The sequence below is a fragment of the Aspergillus homomorphus genome (genome assembly GCF_003184865.1).
Source record: "Aspergillus homomorphus CBS 101889 unplaced genomic scaffold BO97scaffold_4, whole genome shotgun sequence".
Taxonomy (NCBI): domain Eukaryota; kingdom Fungi; phylum Ascomycota; class Eurotiomycetes; order Eurotiales; family Aspergillaceae; genus Aspergillus; species Aspergillus homomorphus.
In genome coordinates this window covers 944,361-962,543 of record NW_020291890.1, presented here as the reverse complement: position 1 = coordinate 962,543, position 18,183 = coordinate 944,361, and the positions used below count along the sequence as shown (strand labels likewise).

The following is an 18,183-nucleotide window of genomic DNA, read 5'->3' as shown; positions in this document are numbered from 1 at the left end:
CTCCGTATTACCTGCACACCTTCAGTTGACGATATGGAAGACAAAAGAATCGATGGCAGAGATTGGGCGGACGGCGTGGGCGTGGGCGTGGGCGTGGGCGTGGGCGTGGGCTGCAATTAGGACGAACGATAACAGGTATTCGTTTCATTTCAAGAGAGTAGCTACTCGATAGCAGATTCGGGTTCTTATAGGCTCGGCCCTTGCATTGTATATATCCGACGATCACATTCTCAGGAATGCTGCCGGTGCCAGGGCAAAAATGGCGCCAGTGGCCTGCTCCCTTGCAGAGCGAGGTTCGGTATGAGGAAAGACCAACCGTAATTCGATTTTAATATCGTCAATGTGACCAGCTATTTAGAAAGATCTGATGCAGCAGCCATTTGATTAGGGTAGGGAGGCGGCGCTCTGTGAAACCGATTGTGAAGACCCATGTTGTGCGCAGAAGATGGTAATGAAACCTGAAGCTTGTGAATGGAAAAGGTTCGGATCAATGAGAAACCGACAAACCCATGCTTGCTTCTTAAAAGGAAGCCTTTGCATCGCACTAGACAGAATAGTGTTAGGTAGCAATAAACAGCAGGGTGAGGGATTAATTTGAGCTGGTGGTCGGAGAGGGGGAGTAAAGAGGGGGTGGCAGCATAAGGGCACGGGACAACACCAACATAACAACCCACTAGCCCGCACAATAAGAAATCTTATATCAAGCAGGCCGGTGCTACCAACTACGTGGAAAATTATGCGAAACTGCGTGGCTTTCAATTTGTTGCTACAGGCTTCTTCTTCTAAGGTCATAAACAGTCGTTACAAGTCGTCAATCGCCACCAAGCTTGCCCGGCTCATCAGTCCATTACCACGTCTAGGGCGATCCATCGAGAAAGATGACCTATTCTCCCGAAGATCTTTTCAAGTCCAGAAGCACGAACCGAAAGGCGCAGGCCCTATGCGGATTCGGGACGTGCCATGCCTCCGGTCGGGATGAGTCAGGACTGGATGCTGACCATTGCTAGGCCTCGTCGCAGCCCAGGAGAAAGAACAGATCATCAAGTCACATAGAGAATGTAAATGATCGTTCTCTCATTGCGTCCAGATTTAGTTCTCAAGGGTCACCTTGACCTTCTTCTCAGGGGGAGGGATGATCTCATCCTCAGCCTCGCCAGTGAGGGTGGGCAGTTCTGCCACTGACTCCTTGATGATGTCCAGAGCTTTCTTGATCTCATCCTCGGTGATAACTAGGGGAGGCGCAAGACGGATGATGTTTTGGTGAGTGGGTTTGGCCTAGAAAATACAGTTAGTCAAGCGGCGCACTCGTTTCATGGATGAACCGTTCAGTGGCTTACCAAGAGGCCCTTGGTCTTCATCAGCATACAGAGGTCCCATGCCGTGCGACCATTGGTCCTCGACTCGTCGATAACGATGGCATTCAACAGACCCTTGCCTCGCACTGTCTGGATGATCGGGTTCTGGATGGCCAGCAGGCCGTCGCGGAAGACATGACCGAGCTTCTCAGCCCGTTCGACCATCTGCTCCTCTTGAATGACTTCCAAAGCGCGGATGGCCACCGCACAGGCCAAGGGGTTACCGCCATATGTGGAACCGTGAGTACCAGGCTCAATGGTGAGCATGACGTCCTTGCGGCCCAAGACAGCCGAGACGGGATACATGCCACCAGAAATAGCCTTACCCAACAAAATCATATCGGGCTTGATTCCGCTCCACTCGTGGCAGAGCAGCTTACCGGTACGGGCAATACCCGTCTGAATCTCATCGCAGATCAGCAGGACATTGTGCTTGTCGCACAGGGCTCTGGCCTCCTGCAGGTAATCCTCATCGGGAACAACGATACCCGCCTCGCCCTGGATGGGCTCCACCAAGAAGGCGGCCAAGTTGGGGCCCGCCTTCTCGAAGGCCTCCCGCAGAGCCGCCTTGTCGTTGTAGGCAATAGGCTTGTCCGTTCCGGGAATGGTGCATCCGATACCGGGAAGATAGGGGCCATAGTTTTCGCGCGATTCGGGGTCAGAAGACAACGAGATAGCGGCGAACTAATGACCACGACCACATTAGCTTGACTAATTCTATTTACGAGGAAGGAGGGCCGCGCGCCCACTTACTGTGCGTCCGTGGAAGTTGTTCTCCGCACTCAGAACGAGCGCCTGGTTCTCGGGGATACCCTTCACCTTATAACCCCACTTCCGAGCAATCTTGATACCCGTCTCGACAGCTTCCGCACCCGTGTTCATGGGCAAGACCATGTCGAACCCAAAATACTTGGTGACAAATTCGGCAAAGCGGGGGAAGACATCGTTATAGAAGGCCCGCGAGCTGAGCGTCAGCCGAGAGGCCTGTTCCACAAGAGCTGCGACCAGCTTCGGGTGGCAGTGACCTTGATTGACGGCGGAGTATGCGGACAGGAAGTCCAAGTACTCGCGACCCTCGGGGTCCCAGACTGTGGTACCTTGGGCACGGGCGAAAACGACGGGGAGAGGGTGGTAGTTGTGAGCAGCATACACCTTCTCAGCGTTGATGGCCTCTTGGGTGGTGGCAGCGTGGTAGGAGTGGGCGCCATCCTCAGCGTTGGAGCCGTTGGAGCCGTTGGAAGGCTTGGTGCCCTTGGTGGCCATGGTGAAGACAAGTGTGAGAGGCTGTGTTTGAAGAACAGGAGAGGGGATTGAGTGACGACAAGATGAAGGCTAAGTGCGAAAGAGTTGGTATACGATCGAGAAGCAGAAGAGAAGTAGGTATGTATGAGGAAGAGTGGAGGAGAGGAAGAGATGGAGGGCGGGACAAGGGAAGATATAGGAATGCGCGGCGGCGGGCAGAACAGGCAAATGTAGCGAGAAGACAAACGAGGGGGAAAAGGGAAGAATTGTTCACCGGCCGAGGGCAAGAGAAACGAGGATAACCAGCAGGTTCGCAGAGTCCCTACTCCCAAGTGGTAGAATGGGTGCAGAATTCGAAAAATTGCGGAGTTGGAACTAGACTCCTAAGTGCAAGTCTACGCGGATGACCTCTAAGCGCAGGTGTACCCGGGGTTGGAAACAGCATCACCAACTGGACCCGTCTGACTAAGCCGTGCTTATCCACTTTGTTCTCTGGCCTTTCCATTCAAACTCCAGTCACGCCCTTTTCATTACTACAAGTCTACGACAAGTCAACAACTTCACCTTCCCACCGACCCACGTACGCCACGGGCGGATCTTCCTCTCGCCCCTCTCCCCCCCTTCAAGTTTCTTATCGCTTGACCCTTGATTGGTGAGAGGCGGAGTACGTATCTGAATATCTCTGGACTGGTAGTCTAGTGTTACTGTCACAGTGTCACTCCTGCAGCCCACCGTTTAGAAGCGGCTTGATTACATCACACTTATCCTCCACCATCATTATCGTCATCATCATAACTCTATTTGCAGAATCTGGAGATCATACAACCGGGGTTCCTGACTGGGTTCCACTGTGAACATGTCAGGCCGATCAAGAGCCTCTTCCTCGACTGCCTCTTCTGTCTCTGGCTTCCCTTCGGATGACGCCGACAGCCCTTTGCATTTACCTCGCGAATTGAGGCCGCGAATTCCCACTCCCTCCCCGCCTCGCTTCTCTGCTCTCTCTTCTTCACCCGACTCCCTGCGCGTCTTCCTCTACTTGCTTGCTTTCCGTCTTTTAAATGCCTTGACTACCCGCACCTTCTTCCAACCTGATGAATATTTCCAGTCTTTGGAACCAGCCTGGCAAACGGCCTTTGGACAAAATCACGGGGCTTGGATCACCTGGGTGAGTTCCGGTCCCCCTTTCTTTGTCCTCCGCTATTGGCGGAACGCATCTGCACCCTTACGGCATCGCTTCTCTTTGCTCTCCCCCCCCCCTTCAGCACCACTTACTCCTTTCAATTATGTTCCTTTCTCACCAATCCATCCATTCCAGTGACTAACAGCTTCACCGCATGGTGTCATCTTACAGGAGTGGCGGCACCAGTTGAGATCTTCTCTTCACCCTCTCTTCTTTACCGCTGTTTATTCAATTGCCAGCGAGCTCGCTCGCATTCTGCATCTCTCCCCTGCATGGCAGGCGGATCTTCTCATTGCCGCTCCGAAGACGGCGCAGGCCGTTATCGCCGCAGTTGGAGACTATTATACCTGGAAGCTGGCTCGTTGTGCTTATGGCCTGGCTAGTGCAGAGGCTTCGGCCGTGGTACGTATCAGATTACTACTTGACATGTGCACCGCAGAAACACTAATTTGGAACCCAGCTGGCGCTGACCGCCCTAAGCCCTTGGCAATGGTTTTGCTCAACGAGGACATTGTCCAATTGTCTTGAGACAACGCTCACCGTCGTCGCCCTCTGTCTTTGGCCGTGGGAATGGTCGGTACTCCCGAAAGCGCCCGTTCAGACCAAGACTGGCCGGACACTCGTCACTCCCTGGGATTTGAGAAAAGAAGTTCAACAGCGTCAACATGATGAGGTCGTTCTCAACAGGTATGTTATGCCATCCGCCAGATTTGGGATGATTTGAAATAGTGGCTAAAGTGCAAATGTGGAGGATAGGTTGAGACGGTGTCTGCCGCTCGCAGCTTTCGCTTGCATTTTACGACCCACCAATGTCTTGATCTGGCTGGTCCTGGCAGGCGTCGTATTGTATCGCAACACTTGGGAGCGAAGGAGACTCCTAGCTCAAGAAGCTGTGCTGTGGGGGTGAGTTGTCTTCGTCCTGCATTTAACTAACAAGCATTGACATTCGTCCACAGCTCTGCTGTACTAGCTGTGTCAGCTGCGGCCGATCGATCGTTCTACGGGACCTGGACTTTCCCGCCTCTCCGTTTCCTGTACTTCAATATTGCACAGTCTCTAGCCGTTTTTTACGGGCGCAACGATTGGCATTACTACCTCTCCCAAGGCTATCCTCTGTTGCTAACCACGGCGCTCCCATTTACCCTCGTGGGCTTGTATCGTGTGTGGACACGCTTGCGTGCAGTCGACACAACCGACTTACAAGTTAGAGCGCAAGCTCAACTGCAGGTTCAGCTAACTTATGTATGCCTTTTTATGCCTGTTGTGCTCTCGTTGATTTCACACAAAGAAGTGCGATTCATTTACCCATTGTTACCCGCACTACATGTCTTGACAGGCCCCGTTCTGGTGGACTTGTTTGGTCCAGCAGTGACTCAGTCGTTCTGCAAGCACATTCCTAAACGGCTCATTCTGGTGTTTCTTGTGCTGGTGAACGTTGTCATTGCGCTCTACACCACAATCTACCATGCATCAGGACCGAATGCTGTTTTTTCATACCTTCGCGAGCAACGGCAGGCTCACGGCTCCAGCAACCTGGGTAGCACTATCGAGCCTGGCATTACCGCCGGCTTCCTCATGCCCTGCCACAGCACCCCGTGGCGTTCGCACATGGTATATCCCTCCATCGACGCCTGGGCACTGTCCTGTGAGCCTCCCATTGGGATGAACGCGACCCAGAAGGCGGGGTACCGAGACGAGGCCGATCAATTCTACGACGATCCCGCCGGCTTCCTGCGTGTCAACATGGCCGGTGGGCTGCGCTACTTCCCCCGACGACCAAGTTACCAGGCCCGCTCCGAACGGCCCCGTCCGTTGCAACGGCCCGATACGAACCACAAGTACGACTGGCCCGACTACCTCATCTTCTTCGCTCAGCTGGAGCCCACACTCAAGAAGTTGCTCCGCGGATCCTCGTACGGCGAATGCTGGCGCACCCACAACACCGACTGGCACGACGACCGGCGCCGTCAGGGCGATATCGTGGTCTGGTGTCTGGACCCGACCGAGCAAACGGACTGGTGGACCGCAAGACGCGCCCAGCAACTCCAGCAGCGCGACCGTCTCTTCAACCGCATCGTCCAGACCATCCAGGAACAGGCTTCGGGCCACAAACCCAAGCGCTCGTTCCTCAACCGCTGGACCTCCTTGCGCCCCCATTCATCGTCGTGGTCGTGGCTGTGGCCATGGTACCGGCGGCCGAGACACACCGTGCTCGGCTTCGAAGTCCCGGACTGGTTGGATGAGTTGTGGGATTATGTCTGGTAAGAGAAGACTAAATCCTCTTTTCCTTTAGTAACTAAGTAAAAAGCCTGTATACCCATCTCTTTTTTTGTGGAGCTTTTATCCTTTCTATTTTTCTTCTTCTTTTGTTTTTTTTTTGGTCATATTTCTGTCCTATATGTGTAATCTCGGGTCTTGCTTTTAGGTGTGCAGGTTGATTTCGCTTGCTCCCACCGTGTGTTACCTTCTTGGCTCCCGCTTGAGGTCGTATATACTTCCCAATCCTTCTTGTATTTTCATACATACCTATCATTTCCAAACACAATTGAAACAAGGCACACCATGAACAATGGTCACCATTTGGGGACAGTTGGCCTGCCAATTGCTAACACGAGCATCTACTCACTTAATTCAATAATATGGTATCATGGCATGCCACGAATCAATCGGAGTGAAGAGTGCTGTGATATTTGGTATCTTTCGTGGTCCCAATGAAGACCGAATAAATAGACTCAAGAATGAAGAGGAATATGAAACAGAAGCAATATACTACAACAAGCGAGTATGTATGTATGTAATAACCCTAGCAGGAGTTCACCCCCTGAGTCACATCTTTAGGCTAAATCGTGAAGCCGAGAGCTTACGAGGGGAGGCCGCTTACAGCTTACCGCCCTGGAGGTAGCCGTTGGTCTTCAGCCAGGATGCGACGTCAGTGTGGTCACGCTGGACCCAGTTGACCTTGGCACGGATGGCGTCCAGGCTTTGCTCGACGGCGCGGTCGTAGCCCTAGTCAACGTTGTCAGTGTCATGCAACTCATTATAGTGAAATATGGAGGAGAAATCACCTTAGTGTCCTTGCTCTTGAAGAATTCCTCGACCTCCTTCAGCTGCGCCTCCGTACAGAAGCTGGCGGTGCTCAGCTGGATCACGGTGCCCAGCATACCCAGGGAGGGGGGCAGGCGCTTGAAGATGGCATCCCAGTTGTTCTTCAACCAGGCCCAGCGGGCCTCAATACCGTTGGTGTGGTTGCGCAGAGCACTCAAGGGCATGTAGATATCCTGGTTCTTGACCTCGTCGCCGCTGGCCAAGTCCAGGGTGCGCTTGATCAGGGCAGGGTCCTCGGCCGCGCCAAGGCAGCGGAGAGCGGTGGTCTTCTCGTCCGAGGTCGGGGCCTTGCGGAATCGGTCCAGAACGATGTTGTACTCCTTCTCACCGCCCTTCTTCAGCACGATGCTGAAAACGCTGCCGCGAATGTTGGGATGGATGGCAGTCGCGTCACCGGCCGCGAAACGCTCGAACATGTCCTGAGCCGCCTTGACGACGACCGGGTCCTCGGTGGACCCAGCACTGCTGAACATAAGCGCCTTGAACTGCTGCAGAATGTGTCCATCCTTCTCGGAGAAGTCCCATCCGAGCTCGTGGGCCTTCTCGCTGACCAGAGACCGCTGGAAGGCCTTCAGAGCATCCTTGGTCGAGGCATCCTCGAACAACCAAGCAGCCCGGAGAGCGCCAATGCGAGTGAGAATCTCGTTCCACACAACGAACTCCGACTCGCTGTCAAATCCCTTCAGCAGAGATAGAAGGCCCGAAGTGCTCTGGAAGCCGGACGCCGCAAGAGCACCCGCGTCGGCGATCATACCAGCACGGTCCTCAACGGTGAGCAGGCCGTTCTTGGCAGCCTGACCCAACTTGGTGAGGCGCTCGGGGGTGTAGGAGGTACGGTAGATGGCGGAGTGGTCCGCGTTGAGCTTGAAGAAGTCCAAATCGGGCACCTTGAACTCGCCTTCCCGCTCGCTCAGCATGGTGTCTTCATCAAGACCCTGCTTGGTCCGCAGGCCCAGGATCACTGGGTAGAGCGTGGTGTCCTCCTCAGAGCGAACATCGCCCGTGCGTAGGAAGCGGTTCTGCTTCAGCTTGATGGACGAAGTCTTCGCATCCTCAGAGACCGTGATGACGGGGAATCCCACGTTCTTGGTCCAGATGTCCATGACCTGCTCAACGGGCTTGCCACTGGCATCGGCGAGAGCAGCCCATAGGTCACCCGTCTGGGTGTTGCCATAGGCGTGCTTCTTGATGTAGTTGCGAACACCCTGCAGGAAGACGTCCTCACCCATGTACTTGGAAATCATGCGCAGAACGGACGAGCCCTTAGAGTAGGAGATGGCATCGAAGATCTGGTTGATCTCGTCGGCCCGCTTTACGGGCACCTCAATGGGGTGACTGCTGCGGAGCGAGTCCAGGGAGAGGGCGCTCTGCAGGTTGTCGATAACGTAAGACTGCCAGACCTTCCATTCGGGGTAGAAGCTGTTGCAGGAGTACCAAGACATCCAGGTAGCAAATCCCTCGTTAAGCCACAGACCATCCCAGAAGTCCATGGTGACCAAGTTTCCAAACCACTGGTGAGCCAACTCGTGCTGGACAGTCTCCGCGATGCGCTCCTTGCGGGCAGCACCGCTTGTCTTCTCGTCCAACAGGACATCAACAATACGATAGGTGATCAGACCCCAGTTCTCCATCGCACCAGCGCTGAAATCAGGGATAGCCACCATATCCATCTTGGGCAAGGGGAACTCGCTGTCGAAGGCCTTCTCATAGAAGGCCAGGGTGCGGGCAGCCAGGTCGAGCGAGAAGCGACCGTGCTCGATGTCCTGGTCGGGGGTGGCATAGACGCGGATGGGGATGCGGAAGGCGTTGGTCTCGATGTAGTTGAGGTGGCCGACAATGAAAGCCACGAGGTAGGTAGACATGAGGGGAGAGGTGTTGAACTTAACCGCCTTCTTCCCGCCGTCAATTTCGGTCTCGGAAGCCACATCCATGTTGCTCAAGCAGGCCATGGTCTTGTCCGCCACCAACGTGATGGTGAACTTGGCCTTGAGCGCCGGCTCGTCAAAGCAGGGGAAGGCCCGACGAGCATCGGTGGGTTCCATCTGAGTGGTGGCAATGTGCTTCGTTTCACCGTTGGCAGTCTTGTATGAGGAGCGGTAGAATCCGGCCATGTTATCGTTGAGCTCGCCAGTGAAGGTCAGCTTGAGCTGAGCAGAGGAGCCGGCGGGGATGGTCTCGGAGAACTTGACGGTGGCCACCTGGGTGTCCTGGTTGATGGAGACCTCAGGGTTGGAAGAAACGACGGAGCCCTGAGCAGAGACAACGGCATTGTGGATCTTGATCTCGTTGGAGTTGAGGGAGATGGAGCTCGTATCTTCGTTCACCTGGAGGCTACAAGACAGTGTTAGCTCAAGCTGCAGCTCGCCTGTACGAGTAGGAGAGAAGGCGAAGGAGCACATACTCGATAACGACAGTTCCGTCATAGGTAAAAGCTTCGAAGTTGGGCTCGAGAGTCAAGTCATAGTGGAGGGGCTTGACGTTGGTGGGCAGGACCTCACGACCGTGGGTGATGTTGGTCGAGCCCGACACTTCTCCACGACGTGTACCGCACATCCTGCGACAAGAGCAATAGCGTTTAGAGAGCTTGGGAAGGGTAGTGGAGCGAAGAGGAGAACGGCGAAGCACGGGAGGGGAAGAAGGGGAAGAAGTAGTGAGGGAGGGGAAGGAGGATGAGGATGAAGGAGAAGAAAGATGGAGGGAGGAAAGAGAAGAGGAGGAGGAAGCAGCAGAAGATATAGAGTGAGCGGAGCGAGAAAGTGAGGAAGAGGAGGGGGAGGGGTAGAAAGCAGGAAGAGTCCGGAGGGACGAGCAACAGTTGCTGCTGCTGTTGCTGCTGCTGCTGCTGTTGCTGCTGCTGCTGCTGTTGCTGGCGGAGCTCCGGGGAAGAAGCGGTAACCGTCGGGCTGAGGTAAAACGTCGCATATTGTTATTATGTTTATGAGCGATAAGGGCAGGAGAAAGTGGATGATGTCAAGCTCAACCGAGGCAGTGACAGACAAAGAACGAATAGGAAGGTGACAGCTGAATGGAACGAACTCAAACAAGCACAATTGTTCTCGTGTTGAGAACAATCCCTTCGATCTCTTTCAATCAACAATTGACGGCGACGAAGAATTTCCCATCCAGAGAAGCAGGCGGTGAGCCGTAAGACAGATGTGTATCATCACTACGGTATTACAAAGTGTTAGTACCAGCTAGTCCTCATTCAGCCACTTCTCAGGGCTGGATCTGACAGGGCTTCTCCGCATCACATGAGTCCGTCCAAATCTCCTATTTAATTCCCTCTCCGTCTCTCCCTCCGCTCCCCTTTCCTTATTATTCATTTTACGCAAGCCAACCACAGCCGTATGCCACCTCTCGTATGACATATGGCTGTTCCGCTACCCCTCGTGGGCGGCGGTGTTTGCCAGACGGTGATCCAGCCAGTTTGAGGGGTTCATGATTTGAGGGTACGCGTTAGTCGTGTGCCCTTCCCGTGAATGGGCTTCCATAGAGGTCTGGGACATTACTACTAGCTTAGCCATTTCTTTCATGTCATAGAATTCTAACCCTCGAATCCTCGAATCACAATCTCTTGAGCTATCACACAAAATAATCTTGTCTCAATTGAAGTATGGTAGCGGAACGCCACCGTAGCAATGGTATCTCTCGAATGGATCTAAATAATATAAGAAGTAAATGTTGAATGAAACTGTGAAAGTCCCGAACCATGTTCGCTGCATCCATCCCATCAAGAAAAAAAAAAACCCGTCCGTAAAAACTCCGCATGAATGCGATAATAATGTAAACATTATGATTATGCCATAAGCGGCGATGATGTTGAATCGTTCGTTCCTCATAAAGCATCAGGTAACAAAGAATGTCCCGAGTGTTGGGATCGTTTGCAGGTCAGAGCCAATTTCTTGGATCAAGGCAGACGCGTACGCGCGCGCCTATTGCTGCTGCTCTGACGACTGTGCAGCCTGGTTCACGGGCATCTTGGTGAAGACACTTCTGGACCAGCCATCGGCGTCAATCACAGACTCCTTGACCAGGATGTAGCCTCCAAAGCGGGGCATCAGGACTGCCCACACCACGTAGTAGATGGCGCCAAGCGCAAAGATGCCCAGCGCCACCACGCAGTGCAGGTAGTACGGCAGACTCTTGTACACACTCTGTCCCGCGCTGGGCGGGATGTACGGAGCCACCACCAAGTAGACGTTCGACAGAAAGAAGAAGATAGTAACGGGCAAGGTGGCGCGGATCCCTGGGGCCCAATCCGGGAACTTCTTCGACTTGGTCAGATAAATGTAGATCAAGCCAGCAGACACAAACACGTTGACAATGGACAGCGGGTACGTGATGAGACTGAAGACACGCCAGGTTAGCATGGATCATGGGAACCAGAACGGTATCGGAAAGACTCACTTGACCAGGAAGTTGTAGGCGTCTCCCGGAGGAGGTGCCAACATGATGATGATGGAGACAACCCAATGCTCGAAGAGACCAGTAGCGGGCGAGTTGAACGGCCGGTTGCTGGCCCAGAACTTCGACAAGGGCAGAACTCCTTCACGACCCAGAGCCTGAACGATGCGGCCCTGGGAGAAGATCACCGACAAGACATTGCCGAAAGCCGACAGAGCCACAAAGACGGACATCACCTTCTCGGCCCGCTCACCGAACATATTGCCGAAGAAGGTGGCAGCAACGGTCTGACCAGAGGACAAGAACTGGTCCTTGGGTACCGCGGCGAAGTATGCGATGTTGCACAGCATGTAGAGAATTCCGACGGAGCAAATGGCGATTGGGGCAGCGATCTTCAGGGTGCGGGTCGGGTTCTTGGTTTCGCTCAAGGCCTGTAGAGGTTAGCAGCCAAGCCATAAGAGAAAACAACCAAGTGACTCACGTAGTTGGCATTCGAATAGCCAATGAAGGACCAGATGACATTGTACAGCGCCATGACGATGCCGTAACCAGTTTCAGTGGTACCCTCAAAAGCATTCGTGAAGTTGTGGGGAGGGTTATCGATTTTCATGTGACCAGCAAGAGCCACCCAACCGGTCACGACGACAAAGATGATGATAACAAGCTTGACAATTCCCAGCGCGTTCTGAAGCATGAGACCCCATTTGACCGCAAATGAATGGATCAAGAAGGCGACCGTGACGCACGCCAACCCAATACCACGCTGGTTCCAACGGCCGACCTCGACGTCAGCAGCATTGAGGATATACTCGCCGAAGACGACGCTGTTACTCGCAGCCCAACCCAGCAGAACGGCATAAGACGCGTACATGGCTGTAACCAAGAACCTGGGCTTCGTGAAGACATATTCGAGATAGTTCTTCTCACCACCGTTCCTTCGCTCTGTTAGCATTCAAGCACCAACGTTCCATCTTTGGCAAGGAAACGCACTTAGGAATTGCAGTACCCCATTCGAGATAGACTGCCGTACCGGCCATGGCAATCAATGTGCCGACGACCCACATGATGAGGGACAAACCGACACTGCCAGCAAGTGAGAGAATGGTGCTAGGTGTGGCGAAGATACCAGTACCAATAACGCGGTTAAAGATCAAGAAGGACGCACTGATCACGCCGATCTGACGACGGTCATCAGGGGTGGCCTCGAAGACATTTCCCTCGTCTGTGAGCCATTAGTCAGTACCAGCCTGTATACAGCCTTCAAGAGACTGCCTGATAGGGGCATAATCATACATAGTCCGGTAACACCGTCGGCTCTTCGGAGACCATCCTCGACAGGCTTGCCGCCGGCGAGGGGCATCTTATAGCCTGACTCGGGTTCGATTTCACCCATTGCGATGTCGAAATAGAATCAGAAAATCTCGTCCTTGGTCGTTCAAGAAAAGCTTCGAAGAAGACGCAAGATATATAGCGTAGAAGACAAGTGAGCCCAGCCGGCGAGGAGGTGGTTACGGACGGAGACACGAGACCCTAAGATGAGATGGTGTGCTGCGACTAAATGTGATGCAATCGAAGGCAACCAAACCAGCAGCAACTCCGAGGGGTCAAGCGTTGAGAGGATTGCCTGTGCGTATTGAGACAAAACACCGGTGGTCAACAAATCAAAACGAATGAGAAAGTTCAATGCAAGCGCGACTGGGATCTATATCCTGGTCCAGGGACAGCACCAAGCTAGTATACCAGCCGCAGCGAACGATTCACGTGGAAGGCAGAACTATAGACTGACCAACAGGTCAAAAAGCCAACAAAATGGACAAGAAGAGGGAAAAGATGAATGACAACAGAACGAAAGGGAAAAGACGTCAAGAGTTCAAGACGTGTGGAAAAAATCATGCAGGGGCGGGCAAGCCATGTGGTTGGCGGGCATCCGCCGTTCGTCCAGCGGGCCTTGATCGGACTTGCAAGTAGTTGCCCTGAAGCGAAACATGTAAGGCAAAACTGGAAAAAACTTTGCTATCGGGCGGAACCCGCGCTGGATGAAAACTCTCCACCCCCTGGGCCTTTCTGGGCCCTCTTGGAGGCTTGGAGCCTCTGGTGGCAATCCTATGACACACCGAAATTGAGCACGCCATTGCCCCCCTGCGATGATGAGTTAAAGTTAGGTAAGGTTGTGGATTCCCACCACAGTCCAGGCTTGTCGAGTCTCTTCTGTCGCTCTCTGGCCAGCACTCATCGTGAGCCAAGAAAACACTATTCCTAGTTATCAGCTATCAGTGAGACCAAGAATCAATCAAGGAAAATAAAGAAGAAGAAAAATCCTATGATTATAATGTATATACAGTACAGCTTCGTCTGACTGGCAGTCCGTATCTGTATCTAGAAGATCCATCATCCCATCCCACCCAGACTCCGAGATCCCAAGGCATCATCGTCATTTCGTATCCAAATGGTGTGTGTGTGTGTGTGTGTGTGTGTGTGTGTGTGTGTGGCAATTTGTGTGTACCTTACCCAAAGCAAACGCTGAACAGAAGTTGTGCAAACCTCCATGGAAACATAAATATACTCAACAGTAACTCCGGATGAATAGATGTGTCATGGCCGGGACACCGCGTATATATCAGAAACCCAAACAAGTATGAGAAGGAAAAGAAAAGAAAAGCAAGAGGGTCCGAAGGAAGCGAGAATATAGACCGCGACTCACGGACAACAATGCAGCAAATATGGAACAATGCACCCGCTGTCATATATGAGTCCCTGGTGAAAACCCTGTCGAGAGGGAACCGGCGAAATAGATAAAGAGTAAGCGTAGAACGCTGAGGTGCTTCAACGATTCAATAAAGCATGGTCCTGCATGCTTAGATGGATAGAAAACCGAGTTTTGGACGTTCTATTTAGGCGGCGTGGCTCCAACTGCATGAGCGACAGGTGCGAATGTGGTGTGGACCACCTTGCTCGGCCCGCTTGAAGGAGGAGTGACGGCTTGCCGCTGGGTGATGGCGGCCAATCTCTTGCGTGAGGAAGCCAGTCGTCCCCGGATGCTCGACACCACTGTGGCACGTTAGCAAATTCTAGAAATCTTCTAGAAAGAAAGAAGAACGATGAACCTACTTTTGACAACCACCTGTCGATCCTCCGCCTGGACCGCACCTAGCATGATGCGTTCGCTGTTCCTCCGATCCTCGGCTTTGTTGCCGCTGCCTTGACCGGCCCGAGATTCTTTTTCTTCGTCCAATACCGCCTCTAACATTCGGATTGCCGTGACGTAGGCAATCTCACACCCGGCAAGGTCTTCCCCCGTCAATTCATTGATCGCCGCCGCGCGAACCATTTCTAACGCGCGGTCATACATTAATTTTTCAGCCGTCACCCCGGAGCTGACAACAACGTCTCCGGACGCACCAGAGCCCAGAGATGACCCGACCGAGTAGTTATTAGGGTGACTCGGATGATCGAGCGGTAACTGCTTCTGTCCTTCGAGCAATTTGAGCCGAACAAATTCGGCTTTCTCTAGAACTTCATTGAACCGGTTACGCACCCACTGCACGACGTTGTTGATCCGGCTGCTGACAAGGGCGCTGGTAGCGTCACCTTTACTGTTCGCCCCCTCGCCGAATGTTTCCGTCCGAGTCTTGCGACTCCACCAAGCGCTAGCGATATCCATGGACTTAGCAAGCAACGAGAGTGCTTTGACGTAGAGAACCAAGGCTTCTTCCGACAGAGTGACAATAGCGTCGGCCGTTAGTCCGCTGTCAGTGGCGTCCGCTGTCTCTGGCCGGCCGGGGAGATTCGTGGTCCCAGGAGCATCGGTCTGAACAGACGGGGCCAAGGGGATAAGCTGCTTGTATTTCACTTCGGCGAACCCATAAACGACATCACTTCGCGTGGCACACTCCTCAAGCTCTTGAACAATCTTGCTATCCTCATCCAACGTCGCATTTGACTTGGTGCTGTCCCCAAGGACAACCAAGCTCGTTTGAGGATTAGGATAGGCAGGGAAAGGGTTGTAGGCTAACGGAGGGGAACGCCCACCCTTTGTCAACGTCAATGGCGGGGAAAACCCCATGCCAAACAAGCGCCCACTGGCCATGTTGAGAGCTTTGGAGATAGCCGACGTGGCGGAGGTCGGACTCTGTCCGTACCGGCGCTCGTAGGAGTTTTGTCGGATGTGCGCCGAGTCAGCCCGCGGGCGCCCGGAGATCATTTGCATAGCTTTGCTGGGAGTCGCGTATGGGGAAGCGTTTGCGGCTGCCGGTGTGCCCTGCATTGCTGTTGGACGTCGTGATAGGGCGCCTCCTTGGCCAGGCCGAGAAAAGCCTCCTTGAATACGAGGGCTATGAGCCATCTCATCGGCAAAGGCGTTCACCTCTACTGCTCGCTTCTCCACAAGCACGTAATCCCGCTCAAAGGCAACCTCTTGCGCGGCGCGCTCGCGCTCGCGCTCTTCTTTCACCTTTTCCGCAGACTTGTCCACTTGCGGAACACCAGATGGGGCAGTGCGGCTTCGCTGTCGCTCGATGGGCGTGGCTGCTGCACCACGTTCGATTGGCTCCTGACGGAGAGGAGCCGAAGCATCAGAAACTGGGCCTGGATACCCCGCCGCCGATGTTGGCGCCTTGGAAATAGACAAAGGTCTATCTGCACTGCCAGTCCTGCGCATAGGCGTACTCGGCGTACCAGGCCGCGAACTTGATGCCATCGGCCGTCGAGCGACTGGATACGTGGAAGGCTCAACACGGTCGATGGGATGTGGAGCCTCTTTCTGGCGCGGCGCTGCTGCTACAGGCGCCGGCCCAGGCCGGGGTTCCAGTGCAGGTGCTGGCTCAGCAGTGGTTGTGTCTATGGACGAAGGACGGTACGGCAAGACTGCATCATCGGCAATCAATCCAGGGATTGGACCTGTGATAATGCCGCTCTCGAAGAAATCTGCAAAGTTCAGTCGCTCTACCGGATTGCGCTTCAACAGCGCCCGGATAAGAGACTTAATTTCATGGGAGGCCGGGTTCTCCTCAGGGAACCGGATCCTGTCCTCTCCCTTTTCAATTTTTCGAAGCAGCTCGACATGGTTCGATGCCCGGAATGGCGCTTTTCCGACGACCATCTCGTATAATACTGTACCCACAGACCAGAGATCGGCCTTGGCATCATACTTCTCATACCGGAGGATCTCCGGAGCCATGTACAAAGGCGAGCCGCACAATGTTTCCGCCAGGGACGTTGCTGGAAGAGACCGCGCAAAGCCGAAATCGGCAATCTTGAGCATGGGCAGTGATTCAAGCCCCGTCGTAGGTTTGAAGGAGTTTTCATTCCCCTTGAATGGCACGACTTGGGCAACTCCTGAGCTATAGGATGATGGGGATGGGCAAAGGAGCAGGTTCTGTGGTTTGATGTCACGGTGGATGAGATTTCGATCGCGGAGGAATTTGAGAGCGCTCGACAACTGCTTGAGGAAGTGCCGGGTGACCACCTCGTTCAAAGCGCCACCCCGAGGATTCGGATACTTGGAGATCATTTCTCGCGTATATCGGTGATCACCAAGAGTGTCTCGTCGTTTGATGAACAGAGAAAGATCGCCTAACGCGCAGTACTCCATCACTAGATGGATGTGGGATGTCGTCTCATGACAGTCGATAAGGGCCACAATATGGGGATGTATGAGGTCCTTGAGGATATAGATCTCTGAAGACAGGTTCTCCCTCAGTTTCTTGTTCAGTTTGGAAAGGTTGACCGATTTGATCGCCACGAAGGTGCGGTCGCGCTGCAGAAGTACCTGGTCAGCTCCGGCCCCAAAGGCTTCAGCTTGGGTGACTGATAACGAATCCCCGGCGTCTCCGCCAAGGCTGTTATCGGATAACGACATGGCAAACGTACCGTATGAACACCTTGGTAGACAGTAGCAAAACTCCCTCGGCCGATCTCATCCAGCCGCGTGTAGTTGCCGATGGGCATCTCAGCACGGGAGGACTCCCTTGACCTCCTCGAATGGCTTGTGGAAGCCATGATTGCGACAGGGCGACGACAATGAGTGTATGATAAGCCGACCACGCCCCGTTAACCAACAACTACCTCAACAGTAAGGATGACGACGGCGAAGGATGGATGAGGCCCATCAGGGGAGCGGCAGGCGAAGGAAAGAAGTTGTAAAGGGTTGTCGATAAAGGAAGGGTAGTCAGGGAGAAGACGGGGAAGGCGGAAGATATGGTTGAGGATAAGGTCGAACGCGGAGGATGTGGTGGATCGAGCTAAGGAACGCCGAGCGAAGTGGCGGAGGAGCGTAGGCGACAGGACAGGGAATGAATAGGTAGATGCCTTTCTACTTTTAGATAGCGTCAGGGTGTAGGGAAAGATCGAGTGAGTGGTAGTAGATAGGTCGAGAATATGCGTCGGCGTCGTAGGAGGTAGGAGAGCGGTGAGGCGGACAGACGGGGGGGAGGATGATAGGATGGAGGCGACAGCTACGGGGGGGGGAAAGGGAGGGAGCGGCGGCCTAAGCTGGGGTGCTGGTAGACGTATACAAGATCCGGCAGATGTACTCTAGTATGTAGCTAGAGGCGTGGAAGTAGCTGGATAAAGGACCGATGACAAACAAGAGCGTGGCTTGGGAGAAGGATGGAAAGGAAAAAAAGGACGAGAACAAAGAGTAAGTTTGTAATAGATCCAGAGTCACAAAAAGACAAGGGATGAGGAGCGATGACTGAAGAATGGAAGAATGGGGAAAATCGGGAGGGGGGGGGAAGAGGAGAAGAGAGTGTAATGAGAGAATGATGTGATTGACGGAGGAAGAACGAAAGGCGGGAACAGAAAGCAGCTGGATCCGTGGGACATGCAAGCAAGCAGGAAGACTTGTAAGTACCTGCGGTATTGTAAAGTTGTAGCTGGACTGGACTGACTGACTGACTG

The 18,183-nt window shown here is 53.6% G+C and overlaps 5 protein-coding genes across 5 annotated transcripts; 1 reads left to right on the top strand and 4 right to left on the bottom strand.

Annotated features, from left to right (window-relative positions):
* Positions 1-1,034: 1,034 nt before the first annotated feature.
* Positions 1,035-2,768, bottom strand: car2 (ornithine-oxo-acid transaminase). The gene is made up of 3 exons (XM_025690380.1): positions 2,109-2,768; positions 1,338-2,039; positions 1,035-1,275 (listed from the first exon to the last, which is right to left on the bottom strand). Exons 1-3 carry the CDS (start codon positions 2,616-2,618, stop codon positions 1,090-1,092), a joined length of 1,398 nt encoding a protein of 465 aa, XP_025555213.1. The 5' UTR covers positions 2,619-2,768; the 3' UTR covers positions 1,035-1,089.
* A 510-nt stretch (positions 2,769-3,278) lies between these two features.
* gpi10 (putative glycosylphosphatidylinositol-alpha 1,2 mannosyltransferase) lies at positions 3,279-6,233 on the top strand. Its single transcript, XM_025690379.1, has 5 exons — positions 3,279-3,762; positions 3,949-4,179; positions 4,238-4,464; positions 4,534-4,680; positions 4,734-6,233. The coding sequence occupies exons 1-5, from the start codon at positions 3,454-3,456 to the stop codon at positions 6,040-6,042; spliced, it is 2,223 nt and encodes a 740-aa protein (XP_025555212.1). The 5' UTR covers positions 3,279-3,453; the 3' UTR covers positions 6,043-6,233.
* A 421-nt stretch (positions 6,234-6,654) lies between these two features.
* BO97DRAFT_336840 (M1 family metallopeptidase) lies at positions 6,655-9,435 on the bottom strand (the record flags this gene model as incomplete). Its single annotated transcript, XM_025691469.1, has 3 exons — positions 6,655-6,783; positions 6,843-9,213; positions 9,284-9,435. 3 exons carry the CDS (start codon positions 9,433-9,435, stop codon positions 6,655-6,657), a joined length of 2,652 nt encoding a protein of 883 aa, XP_025555211.1.
* A 1,025-nt stretch (positions 9,436-10,460) lies between these two features.
* Positions 10,461-13,096, bottom strand: BO97DRAFT_403223 (high affinity methionine permease). Its single transcript, XM_025694687.1, has 5 exons — positions 12,580-13,096; positions 12,277-12,508; positions 11,768-12,221; positions 11,290-11,717; positions 10,461-11,229 (listed from the first exon to the last, which is right to left on the bottom strand). Exons 1-5 carry the CDS (start codon positions 12,677-12,679, stop codon positions 10,815-10,817), a joined length of 1,629 nt encoding a protein of 542 aa, XP_025555210.1. The 5' UTR covers positions 12,680-13,096; the 3' UTR covers positions 10,461-10,814.
* A 907-nt stretch (positions 13,097-14,003) lies between these two features.
* Positions 14,004-17,526, bottom strand: atg1 (serine/threonine protein kinase ATG1). The gene is made up of 3 exons (XM_025690377.1): positions 17,155-17,526; positions 14,395-17,041; positions 14,004-14,334 (listed from the first exon to the last, which is right to left on the bottom strand). Exons 1-3 carry the CDS (start codon positions 17,281-17,283, stop codon positions 14,174-14,176), a joined length of 2,937 nt encoding a protein of 978 aa, XP_025555209.1. The 5' UTR covers positions 17,284-17,526; the 3' UTR covers positions 14,004-14,173.
* Between the last annotated feature and the right edge of the window lie 657 nt (positions 17,527-18,183).